This window comes from Hypanus sabinus, chromosome 18 (assembly GCF_030144855.1).
Source record: "Hypanus sabinus isolate sHypSab1 chromosome 18, sHypSab1.hap1, whole genome shotgun sequence".
Lineage (NCBI taxonomy): Eukaryota > Metazoa > Chordata > Chondrichthyes > Myliobatiformes > Dasyatidae > Hypanus > Hypanus sabinus.
In genome coordinates this window covers 65,378,509-65,396,705 of record NC_082723.1, presented here as the reverse complement: position 1 = coordinate 65,396,705, position 18,197 = coordinate 65,378,509, and the positions used below count along the sequence as shown (strand labels likewise).

The following is an 18,197-nucleotide window of genomic DNA, read 5'->3' as shown; positions in this document are numbered from 1 at the left end:
TGTGCTGCAGAATAACTCAGGGTTGGTTCCTTACCTGCTGCTGTAATCAGTCGACGTGAGACACACATTGATAGTTAAGTGAGCAGAGACTGAGAAAGCCTCTCAAGTCCAGTTCTGACACCCTGATAACATGGGACAATTATATTCAAATACCTAGCAGGGAGATCTCCAATTTTCCTGCTTACTGCAGGTGAGGGAAGAGATCAAAAGATGGAGGAGAGTATTAGGTCCATCATGTCTGCTCCACCATTCCATCATGGCTGATTTATTAACCCTCTCAACCCCATTCTCCTGCCTTCTCCCCATAACCTTTGATGCCCTGACTAATCAAGAGCCTAGCAACTTTGCTTTTAAATGTACTCAATAACTTGGCTTCCATAGCCAACTGTGGCAATGAAATCCACAGTTTCACCACCCACTGGCTAAAAAAATTCCTCCTCATCTTTATTCTTAAGGGATGTCCCTCTATTCTGAGATGAGAGATTGAGTTGGTCACACTCTTCCGTGTGGAGGTAGTTGATGAGATCACGTCAGACCCAATTCACATCATTCACACAGAGAGGCTAGGTCACACGGTCAGCAGCGGTGCCATCATGTGAAAGATTCCCTGCTCATTGGATTTTATGTGAAATGCCCAATGCCTCCAGTTTCTGGTCAGTACCTACCTCCCACCTAAAACCAGTTAGGGTAAGTGGAAAAACTCATGGCACAGAATGAGATTGATGTGTGGTACATCAGGAGCCATTGTTCCCCTGTGGAACTACTTGTCCTTTTGAGTGGGGTGTGGTGAAAAAAGCCCGTCTCAGAGAGCAGAAGGCTGTGGCTCCAGCCGTTCTGAGGAGAACTCATCCTAAGATGCTGAATGGAGCAGTCAATGAGGCCCAAACGATCAGACTGACTGAGGATGCTCAGAATGGGCTGGTCGGCATCCAAGGCTCAGGCTGCACTTCGTCTCTGGGGTGGGAGAGAGGACAGGAATGGATGAACACCACTCACCACTCACAATCATTACAGATATTCCCATGGTCCGTCTGTCACTCTGATAAAAGCTCTTTAGCTTTAAGATTCTCTCCCCACAGGTACTGATACTCCCAGCATTTTCTGTTAATTTCAGGTTTCCAGTATCTGCCTTTTTAAAAAGAATTATTGTTATAAACTGCCACAGTAATGTAGCGGTTAGCGTGATGCTCTTAGCTCAGGAGTTCAGAGTTCAATTCCATCATCCTCAAAGGCAGTTTCTATGTCCTTCCTGTGGGTGCGTGAATTTCCTCAGTATGCTCCTCCCACAGTCCAAAGACATACTGGTTGGTAAGTGAACTGGTCATTGTAAATTGTCATAGACAAGTCCAGCACAGAAACAGGCCCTTCTGCCCATCTAGTCGGTGCCAAACCATTTCAACTACCTGGTCCCTGCACCCAGACCACTGCCCTCCAAACGCCTGCTATCCAGGTACCTATCCAAATCGAGCTCGTGCTGGCAGCTCGTTCCACACTCTCACCACCCACTGAGTGCAGAAGTTTCCCATGACTGGGCGGCATGGCTTGTTCCGCGCTGTATATCAAAATAAAATAAAAAATATTGGGACTGGCACTGGAGGAAGGTGATGTTTGGAACCCCGTCATTAGTTAACCTCAGTGTTCAAAGCATGGCTGACCATTACAGAGAATGTGATAATGATTTTAATTTGTACCAGGATCTGAAGTATGAATAAATGACAACGGAAAGTAATTCTGTCCCATTTTTGTTTAATCCATTTAACGTACAAGTATGCACAATGCACAGCTTGGCAATAATAACAATGGTACAATAACAAGCAGTAGTCGCAGTCTGTACAACGCGCAGTGGCAGTGTTACACACACCTGAACAGCTCTCAGAACATCTCTACACACAGAGTGAACTAAAACTCTTAAGGATTAGAGAACTGGGGGCAGTATGTTAAATCTAATACAGTATTTAATTCATTTGAGGTGTGCCTTGATTAACAAGTCTAGCAAATTGTACACGTTTGCCATTTGCAATATTTAACAATTCCATATGTAATATTTCTATAAATAAAATATAACAAACACTTCTGAATAAAAAAATTATTGTCAAAGTTATCAATATTCCTGTGCTGTTGGCACAGGGAAGAATGGAGAATACTTCAATGCAGAAGCTGTCTGACCATAAACGAGCAAGACAACCCTGTGTTCCAGTGTGATGGGAGTGGCTGGATTTACACGAGACCCTTTGGTGAGTTGTCAGGAGGAACCCTAAACCTGCTGTGGACTGCCTGGGGACAGACGTCTTTACTATTGAGCTCACAGGCGGAACAGCTGCTGGCTTTTACAGTCATACAGAGCGAATATTGGCAACATTCTGTATCGTTACCGAGAATCACTAGATCAAGCCAAGGTGCAGGCAGAATGGTTAACTCCAGCAAATGCCAAGTTACCTTCTGTCGTCTGTAAACATAACAAGGGGGAAAACTTCAATGACTTGGAATTAATTCAGTGAATTGTATTAAAAATGTTCACTATATTTGGCTGAGAACTAGCAGGTGTTGCCTGTTTGTTGAGTATGCTCACAGTACTGACTATCCTGGATCTCTGATGATGTTGATTCAGTGAGTGTGCCTGAATCCCAGTGAAACTGCTCACGCTTGTCTGTGTTCAGGTGACACCAGGACACATACCACATCTGGCAAGGGGGGAATCACTTTCCTAAGTAGTGTAAGTGGCATTGGTGAAGGGGCAGGAGGAGGGGAAGTTAACACCACTACCTTGGATTTTTCTGCACAGTAAGGTGAATATGGCTACAGGAAGGTGGCTGACGGGCAGGGGCAAAAACTTCATGGCTGAGCTCACCAAAAAGTCACATCGATTCCAGCACACCACGACCTTGATTGTCGATGCCATGATTACTGACAATGAACAGTGGTATATTGCACGTGTGCAGTGAACAGTTACATTATTCTTGGTCCGTACAATAATCTAAACCAGTCAAAGCAAAACTTTATATTTTAAATATTAATAAATCTGAAGGTTTTGCCATCTGCAGTTTATCTACACAAATAAATATCTCTCCCCTTATTTAGATCTGCATTTACAATTATTATTAGCTTTACACTATCTACAAACAATTTTTATTACAGAATATTTCCAATCTCCTTCCGCAGAGCAGATGCATTATTGACTTTTCTTACCAAATTCAATGTTAGATTGTTGGATCTTAAATCTATTTTTTCTTAATGCAGTCATTCTGATTGAACTACCTTGTGAACAAACAGACCTCTTTCAGTGAAAGGGAACACAATAAACGCTATTTTGAAATTAAACCAGAAGGTGTCAAATACTCCTCAGGTCATACGGTTTCCATGGCGAGAGAAACTCAACAAGAAGTTTTAATTGCCTGAAATACGAATTCGACATCTTTCTCTCTCTCGTCAATCACTACCTGGCCCAATTAACCGTCTCCGACTTTTCCTGTTTTTGTCTCAGATTTCCAGCGTCACTAGTATTTTGGACGAACTGTAATTAAAGTGAGATTATTCCATTTTAGCTAAAAGGGTTCACGTGCTGTTACAGCCAATGAAAACCATTCAGGGTTTCAGTATAACTGGGGACATTACGTTTATTTGTAACTCCAAAACACAAAACTAAAGTAATCACAAGGAGACCGGGATAAATATGCCTACTTCGTTTTTTTCCCACTTTAGTGAGGTGCTCACAGGTTATCTCCCAGCTCCATGTTTTATCTTTCAGTTAGTTTTATGGTTGGGTTGAATTTTCCTCTGAGTTTGGCAATTTAATTGTGAATGTTTGTCACCGTGTGAGGAGACATCACCAGGTTGTGGTGTGTCCTCTGAATGCTTGGTCTTTATATACTTCTCAATCAGCTGGTTGGGCGTCACTTCAGAAAACTCTTGTGATGTGGAGAGGAAATATGGTCCCTGTTCGGCTGTGTGGCAAATTTTGTGTGTTGTGGTCTGGAATTTTGCCCGCATCGGCTCATAACTTTGCCTGTGTTGGGGCAGCACGGTAACATAGTGGTACGCACAACCCACTCGGGTTCAATTCCTGCCACTGCCTGTTAAGGGGATGAATGTTCTTCCCTTGATCGTCTGGGTTTCCTCCTGGGTACTCCGGTTTGCTCTCACCATGGTAGGTTAATTGGTTCAGATTAGGATTCAACTTGAAGGGCTGAACACTTGGGATGCAAGAGCATTCACAGAAGTGTGGTTTGCTGCAAACAATTCTATAAACACGTGGACCTCAAGCCTATACATTATTTATTTATTGACACCACATGGAGGAGGGTCTTTGAGCTGTGCTGCCCAGTAATCCTAGTCCGAACCAATTAACCTACTGTGCTAGGTCTTCGGCCTGTAGGAGCAAACTGGAGCTCGTGGACAGAACCCAAACAGGCACGGGGAGAATGACTGAAAAGGCCAAGCATTTGGAGGGCACACCACATTGATGATGTTTCCTCACACGGTGACGAAATATTTGCCAGTATATTGCCACGACGGGAAAACAACGCAACTCAACCATGGACCACCTGAGCTACACATCTTCCCAATTATTTCTGATCAGTTTTATTATTTGCAGTGACAAAACATAAGGGCACAGTTTTCACCTAAAGCTCTGCTCTCCCCTGACAAGTTTGCTGACAGCACTTTCAAACGAGCAGAGACTTGGAATCAGGCAGGCCTGGTGTGTCTGGGGAGAGAGAGGGTGCAAGGATACCAATGACGCTTTAAAACAGAATGAACATTGTTATAATAGATGCATCCACTGTCATTTTACACCCAGCACTGAGAAACATGGTCAAGGAATATTCATCTCAATCCCTTTCTTCAAATTGCATGACTGTGAATTACGCAATTTTGTTTGAATGATCTTTCCCAAACCCTATAATACAAATGGGGAATCTGTGAACTGAATCGCGATGACTGGACGAATCAACAATCAGACCCCCTTGTACCAATGGAAGCACTTGGTATGACAAGCCACCTTTACATTTTGATGAGAAACTGTCTTCATTGCCTGCAGTGGGATTCGCTTGGCTCTGTACAAAATGAAGCACCAGTTTTAGCTAGGCAAATATCCGAATAGCTTCCTCCCGTCAGCCCTACAATAAAACTAGTCCGCTGACCGGTCTCAGGGGAAGGAGTTAAATACGGTTCTTCTGTGGTACAAAAGTCTTATTTTACGAAGGCAACCGTACCATCTGTAAAAGAAAGCTACTTAAAGTGTTGGCAGTTTAGTATCTCCATTCAGTAGGAAATTACTTGGGTCTAAGTCCTTTTTAAGCCCCGAACCAACCAGTTTAACTTCAAGCCCAATGCCTTTTCTTTCAGTGCACTTTTCCTCCATCTTGCTTTGCAGGACATGATTTACTGAAACGGTCCATCTCTGAAATAATCAGCTTTTAATTTTATTTATTGCATTGCATACAACCTCAAGTTTCTCTTTACCCTTTTAGTCAGCAAAAGTAGTCCATTCCGTTGGCATTATTCTAATTACTAGGGAGTCGAGGAACCTAGTTCTTTTAACGTTTATCTTTGTACTGGGCTGATTTCAGATACTTAATTTTGTTTATGGAGAGGATTACTTTGTGAAAGAAGCATTCTCAGCGTTAAGCTACAAGAACCAAACTAAACGAACATTAAAGCAAACATGAGGAAATCTGCAGCTGCTGGAACAAAAACACAACATGCTGGAGGAAGTCAGCAGGTCAGGCGGTATCTATGGAAATGAATAAACAGTTGACGTTCCTGGCCAAGACCCTTCATCAGCACTGGAGAGGAAGGGGAGAGGTGGGGAAGAGGAGGAAGAAATACAAGGTGAAACCAGGAGAGGAGGAGGGCTGAAGAGCTGGGAAGTTGAGATAAAAGGCTGGAGAAGGGGGAATCTGATAGGAGAGGACAAAAGATCATGGGAGAAAGGAAAGGGGGAGGAGCACCGGAGGGAGGTGATAAGATGAGAGATGGAAACAGGAATGGGGAATGGTGGAGGAGGGGGGCAATTACCAGAATGTTCATGCCATCAGGTTGGAGGCCACCCAGATGGAATATAAAGTGTTGTTCCTCCCCTCCTTACTCTGATTTCTCTTTCTTTCCAGACTTAACAAAGGGTCTCGGCCCGCAACATCGATCGTTGACCCTTTTCCATAGACACTGCCTGCTGAGATCTTTCAGCATTTTATGTGTGTTGAAAATTAACAGTTTTTGTCTGTGTGGGTTTCCTGCTGGATTTCCAGACATTTTTGAGAAGTATGTGTACCTTTAACAACACCAGTGACAGTGACGGGAGGACTGGGTCTCTATATTTAAATTTGACAAAATTCCAATAGAAAAGATTGCAGGTTCTAAAAGTTCGGACTACATCTCTATAACAAAGGGTAACTTGAGCTAGTGTCCTACAAATGCAACACTGAATTGTTAAGGCTCAAAGTTCACAAACAATACGAGTTCATGTCTTCTGTATCACGTGGTTAGCACCATGGTACCATTCACCTGCACGTTACAACCCCAGCACGTTCCTCCTTTGCGGCTTTAACCCAACCCCCGCCCCAGCTCTGTAGCCGATGCCAACTCTTGCCCCCTCGCCACCCCGTGTCTTCATTAAACCCCAGATTCCAGTTTGGAGGTGCCTGTGCGGCCCCAGCAGCCTGCCGTGATGCTCATGCTCCTGTGACCACGCTCCTTGTCTCGGTCGCGCTCACCTTCAGATTGGCTCTGTGTCCGCTCTGGCTTCGAGGAGGTGGACGTCGTCTGCTGGCCGGAGATCGTACGCAGTAACTGATTCCTTTTCCGCAGGAAGTCCGGCTGTGCAGCCAAACCAAAACTACCTTTCCGCAGCACCATTCGGGAATTGCTTTTGGCAGGACGGGATCGCTGGTTATATTCCAGCTGGGCTAAATGTGCCGCATATCCATCTGTCAGAAACTAGAACAGCATAAAATTATCAACGACACATACTTGACCAAGTCTTAAACTAATTCAGTGCCTATTAAACAGCCAGGGCCCAGAAATCACACTTCCAAACAAAGTGAATAACTTCACAAACAAAATTTACATTTCACCATAAGACTGAAGTGCAGAATTAGATCATTAAGCTCATATGACGAGTACAGGCTCAGAACCATTAAACACTCTTCATATATTAACCCTTTTGTTCCTGGGATCATTCTCGCAATCCTCCTCCAGACTGTCACCAATGTCAGAACATCTTTTCATAGTTAAGGGGTCTGAAACTGCTCACAATACTCCAAGTGCAGTCTGACAGTGCCCTGTAAAGCCTCAGCATCACATCCTTGCTCTTACATTCTAGTCCTCTTGAAATCAATGTATATTTGTCTTCCTCAGCACCGACTCAACCTGCAAATTAATGTTCAGAGAATCCTCAACGAGACTCCAAGTGCCTTTTCACCTCTAATTTTTTTAATTTTCTTCCTGTTTAGAACATAGTCCACACTTTATTCCTTCTACCAAAATCCATGATAATACACTTCCCTACACTAAATTCTATCTGTCACCTCTTTCCCTTTCTCCCACTTGCTCAGAGCACTTTCTATGTCCTGAGAGTTTCCTAAAGCTGGAGGTACATAGGGCCATGAGACACAGGGACAAAATGAGGCCATTCAGCCCATCAAGTCTACTCCGCCATTTCACCATGGCTGATCCATTTCCCTCTCAACCCCAATCTCCTGCCTTCACCCCATAATCTTTGACAACTTTACTAATGAAGAATCTGTCAACCTTTGCTTTAAATAAAACCAATTACCTGGCCTCCACAACTGTTGTGGCAAAGAATTCCACAGATTCACCACTTTCTGACTAAAAATAGTTCTCTTAATCTCTGATCTAAAGGAATGTCCCACCATCCTGAGGCTGTGCCCTCTGGTCCTTGACTCCCAACCATAGAAAAAATCCTGTCCACATCCACTCTGCCTAGGCCCTTCAACATTCAATAGGTTTCAATGAGATCTCCCTCACTCTTCAAGTGCAGGCCCAGAGCCTTCAAACACTCCTCATGCATGTACCCATTCATTCCCGTCTTTGGTCACCACATCTCTGGTCCAGGAGAATCGGGGGAACAATGAAAGATACCACAAGTAGTATTAAATAGTATTCAAATCAAACCAGGTGCTAGAAATACTGAGATGACAGTCTGCACTTGTGAGGAGAGAAACAAAGACAACATTCAGGTCAAAGAAAAATGAGTTCTGTGAATTCTGAATTCCCCTCTGATGCCACCTGCCCTGCTGAGAACTTCCAGCATTTACTGTTACTAGGGAGAAGGTTCTTAAGAAACTGAAAGGTCTCAAGGTAAATAAGCCACCTGGACCAGAAGGTCAGCACCCCAGGGTTCTGAAAGTGGTGCTGAGGAGATTGTGGAGGCATTGGTAATGATCTTTCAACAATCAGTTCATTCTGGCATGTTTCCAGAGGAATGGAAAATTGCAAATGTTACTCCACTCTTCAAGAAGGGAGAGAGGAAATTACAGGCCAATTAGTCTGACCTCTGTGGTTGGGAAGACATTGGAGTTGATTGATAAGGATGAGGTCTCAGGGTACTTGGAGGCACATGATAAAATAGGCTAAAGTCAGCATGGTTTCTTTAAGGGGAAATCTTTCCTGATGAATCTGTTGGAATTCTTTGAGGAAATAAGAAGGATTGACAAAGAAGAATGGTTAATGTTGTGTATTTAGTTTTTTTCAGAAGGCCTTTGACAAGGTGCTGCGCATGAGGCTGCTTAGCAAGACAAGAGCCCATGATATTATGGGAAAGATACTAGCATGGATAGAGTCTTGGTTGATTGGCAGGAGATAGAGAATGGCAAAAAAGGGAGCCTTTTCCGATTGGCAACCAAGGACTAGTGGCGTTCCACAGGAGTTGGTGTTGGCACTGCCTCTTTGTACGTTGCACGTGAATCATTTGCTTGACAGAATTGATGGCTTTGTGGCCAAGCTTGTGGACAATATGAAGATAAGTTGAGGGGTAGGTCATGGTGAGGAGCAAGGAGTCTGCAAGGATTGGGAGAGTGGGCAAAAGAGTGGCAGATGGAATACAGTGCCAGGAAGTGTATGGTCATGAACTTTGGTAGAAGGAATAAAAGAGTAAATTATTTTCTAAGTGCAGAGACAATTTAAAAACCTGAGGTGCAAAGGTGCAGGATTCCCCAAAGGTTTACTTGCAAGTTGAGTCTGTGGTAAGGGAGGCAATTGCGAAGTTAGCATTCGTTTTGAGAGGACCAGAATGTAAGAGTAAGGAAACAATGCTGAGACTTTATAAGGCAAGTGGGCAGACTGCACTTGGAGTATAGTGAGTCTTTAGGCCCTCATCTAAGAAAAGATATGATGGCATTGGAGAAGTTCCAGAGAAGGTTCACAAGAATGATTCTGGGAATTAAAGGGTTAATGTATGAGGAATGTTTGATGGCTCTGGACCTGTACTCGCTGGAGTTTGGAAGAATAAGGAGGGGACTCTCACTGAGACCGATCAAATATTGAAAATGCTTGATAGAATGGACATGGAGAGGATAGTTCCTATAATGGGGGAGTCTAGGACCAGAGGGCACATCCTCAGAATAGAGGGATGTCAATTTAGAACAGAGATGAGGAGGAATTTGTTAAGCCTGAGTCTGTGAAATTCATTGCCACAGACAGCTGTGGATGTCAAATCATTGAGAATATTTAAAGCAGATGTTGACAGATTCTTGATTAACTATAACCATTTAACAGTTACAGCACGGAAACAGACCATCTCAGTCCTCCTAGTCCGTGCCAAACGCTTACTCTCACCTAGTCCCACCGACCTGCACTCAGCCCATATCCCTCCATTCCTTTCCTGTCCATTTACCTATCCAATTTTTTAAAAATGACAATATCAAACCTGCCTCTACACTTCTACCTGAAGCTCATTCCACACAGCTACCACCCCCTGAGTAAAGAAGTTCCCCCTCGTGTTACCCCTAAACTTTTGCCCCTTAATTCTCAACTCATGTCCTCTTGTTTGAATCTCCCTTACTCTCAATGGAAAAAGCTTATCCACATCAACTCTATATACCCCCCCCCCCCTCATAATTAACTGTAAAGGTTACGGGGAGGATATAATCAGCCATGATAGAACAGAAGAACAGACCTGATAGGCTGAATGGCCTTATTCTGCTCCTATGACTAATGGTCTTGTCTTTATTTTAGACTTTCAGTATATTCAGTTCAAAGAAACCAAGCCACTGCAGCCTTTGACGTGACCTCCTGTGGATACTGAGACAGTTTCCCAGAATGGAAGGCTGAGAACCTATCTGAAACACCCACAAAATGACAGCAACCATTGTTAAACTCGAAAGTGTGCAGGACAATTTACAAGGATGCCGCCAGGATTTGAAGGACTGAGGTGTTATCCACAGAGGTGTGGAAAAGTGTGTATGGAACTGGAGGAGATAGCAGAGGTATTCACTACAGAAAAGGATCTTGGCGATTGTAGGGATGACTTACAGCAGACTGAAAAGCTTGAGCACGTGGGTATTAAGAAAGAGGATGTGCTGGAGCTTTTGGAAAGCATCGAGTTGGATAAGTCACCGGGACTGGATGAGATGTACCCTAGAGAAGAGAGGAAGGAGATTGCTGAGCCTCTGGTGATGATCTTTCCATCATCAGTGGGGTTGGGAGAGGTTCTGGAGAATCAGAGAGTTGCTGATGTCATTCCCTTATTCAAGAAAGGGAGTAGAGATAGCCCAGGAAATTATAGACCAGTGAGTCCTACTTCAGTAGATGGAGAAGATCCTGAGAGGCAGGATTTATAAACATTTGGAGAGGTATAATATGATTAGGAATAGTCAGCATGGCTTTGTCAAAGGCAGGGCATACCTTATGTGCCTGACTGAATTTTTTGAGGATATAACTAGGCATATTGATGAATATAGAGCAGTAGATGCAGTGTGTATGGATTTCAGCAAGACATTTGATAAGGTACATCATGCAAGGATTTATTGAGAATGTAAGGACGCATGGGATTCAAGGTGATATTGCTTTGTGGATCCAGAACCAGCTTGCCCACAGATGCAAAGAGTGGTTGTAGACGGGTCATATTCTGCATGGAGGTCAGTGACCAGTGGTGTGCCTCAGGGATCTGTTCTGGGACCCCTACTCTTAGTGATTTTTATAAATGACCTGGATGAGGAAGTGGAGGGATGGGTTAGTAAATTTGCTGATGACACAAAGGTTGGAGGTGTTGTGGATAGTGTGGAGGGCTGTCAGAGGTTACAGCGGGACATTGATAGGATGCAAAACTAGGCTGAGAAGTGGCAGATGGAGTTCAACCCAGATAAGTGTGAAGTAGTTCATTTCGGGAGGTCAAATATGATGGTAGAATATAGTATTAATGGTAAGACTCTTGGCAGTGTGGAGGATCAGAGGGATCCTGGGGTCTGAGTCCATAGGACACTCACAGCTGCTGCGCAGGTTGACTCTGTGGTTAAGAAGGAAGACAGTACATTGGCCTTCATCAATCGTGGGAATGAGTTTAAGAGCTGAGAGGTAATGTTGCAGCTATATAAGGCCCTGGTCAGACCCCACTTAGAGTACTATACTCAGTTCTGGTCGCCTCACTGCAGGAAGGATGTGGAAACCATAGAAAGGTTGCAAAAGAGATTTACAAGGATGTTGCCTGGATTGGGGAGCATGCCTTATGAGAATAGGTTGAGTGAACTCGGCCTTTTCTCCTTGGAGCGACGGAAGATGAGAGAGGAGCTGATAGAGATGTATAAGATGATGAGAGGCATTGATCGTGTGGATAGTCAGAGGCTTTTTCCCAGGGCTGAAATGGCTATCACAAGAGGGCATAGATTTAAGGTGCTTGGAAGGAGGTACAGAGGAGATATCAGGGGAGAGTATTTTTATGCAGAGTGGTGAGTGCGTGGAATGGGCTGCTGGCAACAGTGGTGGAGGCGGACACAGTAGGGTCTTTTAAGAGACTCCTGGATAATTACATGGAGCTTAGAAAATTAAAGGGCTATGGGTAACTCCAGGTAATTTCTAAGGTGAGGACATGTTCGGCACAGCTGTGCGGTGGGCTTTCTATGTTTCTAAAACCAAGCCAGAGTGAATGCAAACAGCCCTCTCCCCAGGACTGGGAATCAAGAACTCGAGGGAACGTGTTTATGGTGAGAGAGGGAAGACTGAATAGGAACCTGAGGAGATCATTCTTTTTTACACAAAGAATAGAACCAGCTTTTGGTAGAGGTGGTGGAGGCGGGTATAGTAACTGCAGTTGGACAGCAAGGGAGTAGAGGGCACAGGCCACATGCAGGAAAACCCAGGAGATCAGCGCCAGACTCAGTTCTGTGCGGTCCCTGAGTTCACGGTTACTGAATCACCACAAGGCTTCACCTGGGCTTGTGCCCCGAGACCATTCTGGGATTGGTATCGACGTAAGCAGCTCGTACCTGGCACTGATTCTGATATTTCTTAGCTGGGCGGCCCACAATGTAGATCTGAGAAGGTGATAAGCCCAGGGAGGCATAAACTGAAATATCCTTCGTAGATCCATAGGCTGCGTGGACCTTCACTGACACCTGCAAGGAGATGCGGAACTACATTAGTGCAGGCACTGTTAGCGAGCGAGGGGTAAAACATTTACCCAAAGACAGACCAGTGAAGCATATACTGTAACTGGCATGGTCAATCAGACTTGCTGAGTCCTTGTGGAGGGATCAGAAGTGGACAGAGTGAGTAATTTCAAGTTCCTGGGTGTCAATATCCCTGTGGGTCTGACTTGGGCCCAACGTATCGTTGCAGCTACAAAGAGGGTGTGACAGCAGCTATATTTCACCAGGGGTTTGAGGAGATTTGGTATGCCACCAGAAATATCAGCAAATTTCTACAGATGTACTATGGAGAGCAATTTAACTGCTGCATCACCGACTGGTATTGTGCGGTGGGGGGGGGGGGGGGCTACTGCACAGGGTCAAAATAAGCTGCAGAGATTTGTAAACTTAGTCAGCTCCACCATGGGCACCAGCCTCCTTACTACCCAGGCCAACTTCAATGAGCAACACCGCAAAAACGTGGCATCCATCATTAAGGACCCCTATCACCCATGACAGGCTTTCTTCCCAATGCTACCATCAGGAAGGAGGTACAGGAGCCTGAAGACACACACTCACGATTCAGGAACAGCTTCTTCCCCTCTGCCATCCAATTTCTGAATGGACACTGAAACCATAAACATTACCTTACTACTTTTTATTTCTATTTTTGTGCTACCTACTTAACTATTTAATATATATATTCATACAGTTTTTCAGTTTTTTCTCTCTATTTTTATGCAACCACAAAGACATGAGATTTCATGACATATGCCGCAGAAATTAAACCTGACTTTGATTCTGATTCGGAGGTAAGAGCACAGATAAAATGTGAAATGCCTACATCGTGAACGAGGCTGCGGAGGAAGTTGGCTTTGTGCCTGAGAGGATCGTGAACGAGTCCATCACAGAACGAGACGATCCCGTGTGGGAAGTTGTGCTGAGCCAGCCAGGCCACCACCCTCTGCTTCTGCATGTCCGGTCGCCCTGTCACATACACGATGAAGTATCCGAGATCCTGCCAGTGCCTGCGGGAGATAAGAGCTAATTAGCAGGGGTTCTGTAGGTCTCAACACAGTCACGGATCACTAATCTGACCAAGGATGAAGTTTGTAATGGCACGTGAGGAGTTCACTTTGTTCCCTCCTGCACTGATGCTTTGGTGCAAGCGATGCATGGCTGACTGTGTTCTGTGACAAACTGCGGCATTACTTGTTGCAATACGGTGGTGGAGCTCCTGACACAAACATCTCCAGTCTGATGAACAGCTCCACCCACTAACCCACTCCTCCACACCCCCAACCACCATGTTATCATTTTCTGCCAGTCACCTTATGCATAGACACTCCTGTGCCTAGTGTCACTTCAATAGACATACAAGCAATCTATGTGTCTGAAGGTATTTATCTTATGTATTTAATGGGTGCTGGGGTGGAGTTATGTCTCTACTAAAGGAGGTGTAAGGTGCTCCTTCCTTCCGCTAGCCTACAGGTCACCCTGGGGCAAAGTGTAGCACCTGCTTAGCTCCCGATCAGGGTCACATGAAGCCATGGGAGCAGGTGGTGGATGGTCTTTTGAGCAGCCGGTGTGTATCACAGGTCCTGGTTATACAACCACTGACACAAGGCAGACAATCTCTGAAGAGTATTGATAATGGTTGGGGTCACCCATCTTGTAAAGACACTGCCCAGAAGAAGACAATGGCAACCCACTTCTGTAGAAGGATTTGCCAAGAACAACCGTGCTCACAGATGAGACCACAATTGCCCACGTCCTAAGGCACATAACGGTGAAGATGATGATGTAGTTAGATTTATTGTGGGGTTTTTTATGCTGCATTGGATCCAGAGTAACAATTATTTTGTTCTCTTTTACATTTAGGTACTGGAAATGACATTAAACAAGGGGTTCCCGACTTGCGATCCACGGACCCCTCAGTTGACGGCAGGGGTCCATGGCATAAAAAAGGTTGGGAACCCCTGCATAAAACAATCTTGAATCTTGATGTTGAACCAACACTCAGTACTTACACAGCCTTGCTCTGCAAGTTTCTTTCGTGACACTCGGAAGTTACTATGAATACACATAGGTTACTGAAACTTTATTAAACTGTCTGTGCAAGCTGACATTTTCAGTTCTGCTCTAAATTTTAAAAAAACTCCCCAGAACTCTCAATGATCTGAACGCAGGTTACAGCACAGATGGTGGAGAATGTTCAGATCTACATTAGTAAAATCTACAATTAGAAGGCAATTGTAATATAAATAATAACTTATTTATATAGCACTTATTATACAGATGATGTAGTTCTGCAATTTACAATGGGATAATGTGCAAACATGAAAATAAAATTAAAAAAAATAAACAGAAATAAAAGAAATTCAAGGTTGTATGAAGCATATATACTTTGATAATAAATGTACTTTGAACTTTGGAAAGTGTCCCTTATAGTTTAGGGTACTGAAATCCACAGTTTAGGAAGCAATGTTCAGAAAAGCTGACCTGCCAATGATCTTCTGAAGGATAGAAAGATTAGACTGGTTGGGCTGTTTTCCCGGGGGTGAGGGAGGCTCAGGCTGACCTGATGGAGGGGTGTAAGATTATCAGAGTAGAGATTCAGAAACTTTGTCCCAAGTTAGGGCATCAAAAACAAGGCAACTTTGGGTAGGGGTTCCCAACCTGGGGTCCATGGATGGTATTACTTGATGGTATTAGTCCATGGCAGGAAAGTGAGTTTTGAGGGGAAGGATTTATTTATTTAGAAATAACAGTGTGGAATAGGCCTTTATAAGCTAGCAAGCTGCACCACCTGGCAACACAACCATTTAACCCTAGCCCTATCACAGGACAATGTACAATGACCAATTGACCTACCAACCGGAATGTCTTTAAATTGTGGGAGGACACCAGGACCCCAGGAGAAACACACAGAGGGAACATGCAAACTCTGCACAGACAGCACCAGAGGTGAGCACTGAACACTGGTGCTGAGTACAGTGAGACAGAGGCTGCACTTGCAGTTCCACTGCGGATATGAAGACAGCTCTTGAAATCCACGACGTAACTAAATGGATGAGGAAGGAAAAGACAAGGTTCTATCATAAAGGCCGAGCAACTATAGATTGTCATAAAAACGAAGAGATTCTGCAGATGCTGGAAGTCCAGAGCAACACACACAAATGCTGGAGGAACTCAGCAGGTCAGGCAGCATCTATGGAAATGAATAAACAGTTGACGTTTTGGGCCGAGACACTTCATCAGAACTGGAAAAGAAGGGGGTAGAGGGCAGAATAACATTGTTGGGGTGGGAGAGGGAAGAGTACAGGCTGGTCATTTCCACCATGGGCACTAACCTCCCCTGCGCTGAGGACATCTTTAAAAGGTGGCATCTATCACAAGGACCCCCACCACCCAGGTCGTGCCTTGTTCTCATTGCTACCATCAGTGCAGGAGGTGCAAGAGCCTGATGACACACACTCAAAAATTTAATGAACAGCTTCTTCCCCTTCACCATGAAATTACAAGAATCCATATACATTACTTCACAATATTTTTGCTTTCTCTTTGCACTACTTATTTATCTCTCCATCTATATATACATATATTTTAAAATATAATTTATAGTTTTTTTATTATTAAACATTGCAATGTACTGCTGCCTCAGAACACATTTCATGACATATGCCAGTGATATTAAACCTGATTTTGATTTTGAAGTGATAGGTGAGACCAAGATGGATGAAATAAGAAGCTGGGAGGTGATAGGTGGGAAAGGTATAGGGCTGAAGAAGGAGGAATCTGATAGGACAGAACAGTGGAACATGGCACCTCTTGCTTTTTCCTCGAGAGATGTGCTTTGCCTGGGCCAAGAATATTTCTCACTGAGAAGCTGCAATGTCACTGTCTAAGCTCTGTTCTCATGCACAAATGTGTGGGGAATTGTCCAGCCTAGACACAGTTCAACACAGTACTGTGATTTGTTACCTCACAACATCAACGGCTCCAGCTCTGACCTTCGGGTCGCTACCCATGATGGAAACACTGGCTGCGAACGACCCGTCGATGCTGAACACCACACATTCCGTCCCCTTCGGCAGCACTGTTATGTAGCTGTCTCCAGACGTGTGGTCCCCCCTAGAAAAAAATCACAGGAATCCCCTTCACAGATAGGAATAGTATACGTCAATTTTTAAATAGAATTATTACTTATAAAGTAATTGTTCAAATTCCTGGTGTTCGAACAGATGACAACATTTGTGGGAGGAAGTGGGAGTCAGCGGAAGGACAGACAGATTAAGATAAATAAATTTTTATTTCTTTGGAGATACAGCGCAGAACAGGCCCTTCCAGCCCAATGAGCCACACCGCCCAGCAACTCCCAGTTTAACCCCAGCCTAACTGTGCAACAATTTACAATGGCCAATTAAACTAACAACTGGTACGTCTTTGGACTGTGGGAGGAAACTGCAGCACCCGGAGGAAACCCACACATTCCATGGTGAGGACATACAGAATCCAAACAGAGAACTCCGAACTCTGACCCCTGAGCTGTAATACCATTGAGCTAACTGCTGTGCCATGAATAGGTAAAGAAATGGCGGATTGAATATAATGGGAAGTGCATGGCCACATACTTCGGTAGAAGGAGTAGAGCCATGGACTGTTTACTAAACAGGGAGAAAGTTCAGAAATCAGAGGTGCAAAGGGTCCTGGGAGTCCCTGTGCAGGATTCCCTGAAGGTTAATTTGCAGGTTGAGTCTGTGGTGAGGAAGGCAAATGCAATGTTAGCATTCATTTCAAGAGGATTAGAATATAAAAGCAAGGATGTAATGTTGAGGCACTGGTGAGGCCTCACTCGGAGTATTGTGAGCAGTTTTGGGCTCCTTATCTAAGAAAGGATATTCTGGCATTGGAGAGAGTCCAGAAGTAGTTTTGGAGAATGATTCCTGGAATGAAGAGGTTAATGTATGAGATGTATTTGATGGCTCTGGGCCTGTATTTGCTGGAGTTTAGAATAATGAGGGGGGATCTCCTTGAGACCTATCGAATACTAAAAGGCCTAGATAGAGTAGACATGGAGAGCATGTTTCCTATAGAGGGGAAAGTCTAGGACCAGACGGCACAGTCTCAGAATAGAAGGATGTCCCTTTAGAACAGAATTGAGGAGAAATTTCTTTAGCCAGAGGATGGTGAATCTGTGGAATTCGTTGCCACAGGTAGCTGTAGAGGACAAGTCATTGAGTATACTTAAAGCAGATGATGATTGGTTCTTTATTAGCAAGCCATCAAGTTTGGTAAGTCCACTTCTTTACCATTCTCCTAATCCGACTAAATCCTTCTGCAAACTCCCTGCTCTCTCAGCACTAACTGTTCCTCCATCTATCTTATTATCATCCACAAATTTTGCCACAAAGCCATCAATTCAGTCATCCAAATCACTGACATATAACATTAAAAAAAGCAGTCCCAATAGTGACGCCTGCAGAACACCGCTAGTCACTGGCTGCCAACCAGAAAAGGCTCCCTTTATTCCCACTCTTTGCCTCTTGCCAATCAGCCAATCTTCTATACAGGCTAACACCATGTGCCTTCAAGTACACTGAAACCTCATCCTTAGTA

The 18,197-nt window shown here is 44.2% G+C and overlaps 1 protein-coding gene across 6 annotated transcripts in view; it reads right to left on the bottom strand.

Annotated features, from left to right (window-relative positions):
* Positions 1 to 275: 275 nt before the first annotated feature.
* Positions 276 to 18,197, bottom strand: part of LOC132407702 (membrane-associated phosphatidylinositol transfer protein 2) — a 317,765-nt gene continuing 299,843 nt past the window's right edge. For 4 of the 6 annotated variants that reach the window (XM_059994571.1, XM_059994565.1, XM_059994567.1 and 1 more), the window contains 4 exons: positions 16,563 to 16,712; positions 13,423 to 13,606; positions 12,438 to 12,566; positions 276 to 6,933 (listed from right to left, as the gene is read on the bottom strand). In XM_059994571.1, coding sequence (XP_059850554.1) covers positions 6,610 to 6,933; positions 12,438 to 12,566; positions 13,423 to 13,606; positions 16,563 to 16,712 — 787 coding nt within the window. In that variant the 3' untranslated portion in view covers positions 276 to 6,609. The remainder of the gene's footprint in view (positions 6,934 to 12,437; positions 12,567 to 13,422; positions 13,607 to 16,562; positions 16,713 to 18,197) is intronic. The other 2 variants (XM_059994568.1, XM_059994569.1) reach the window with 2 other exon arrangements.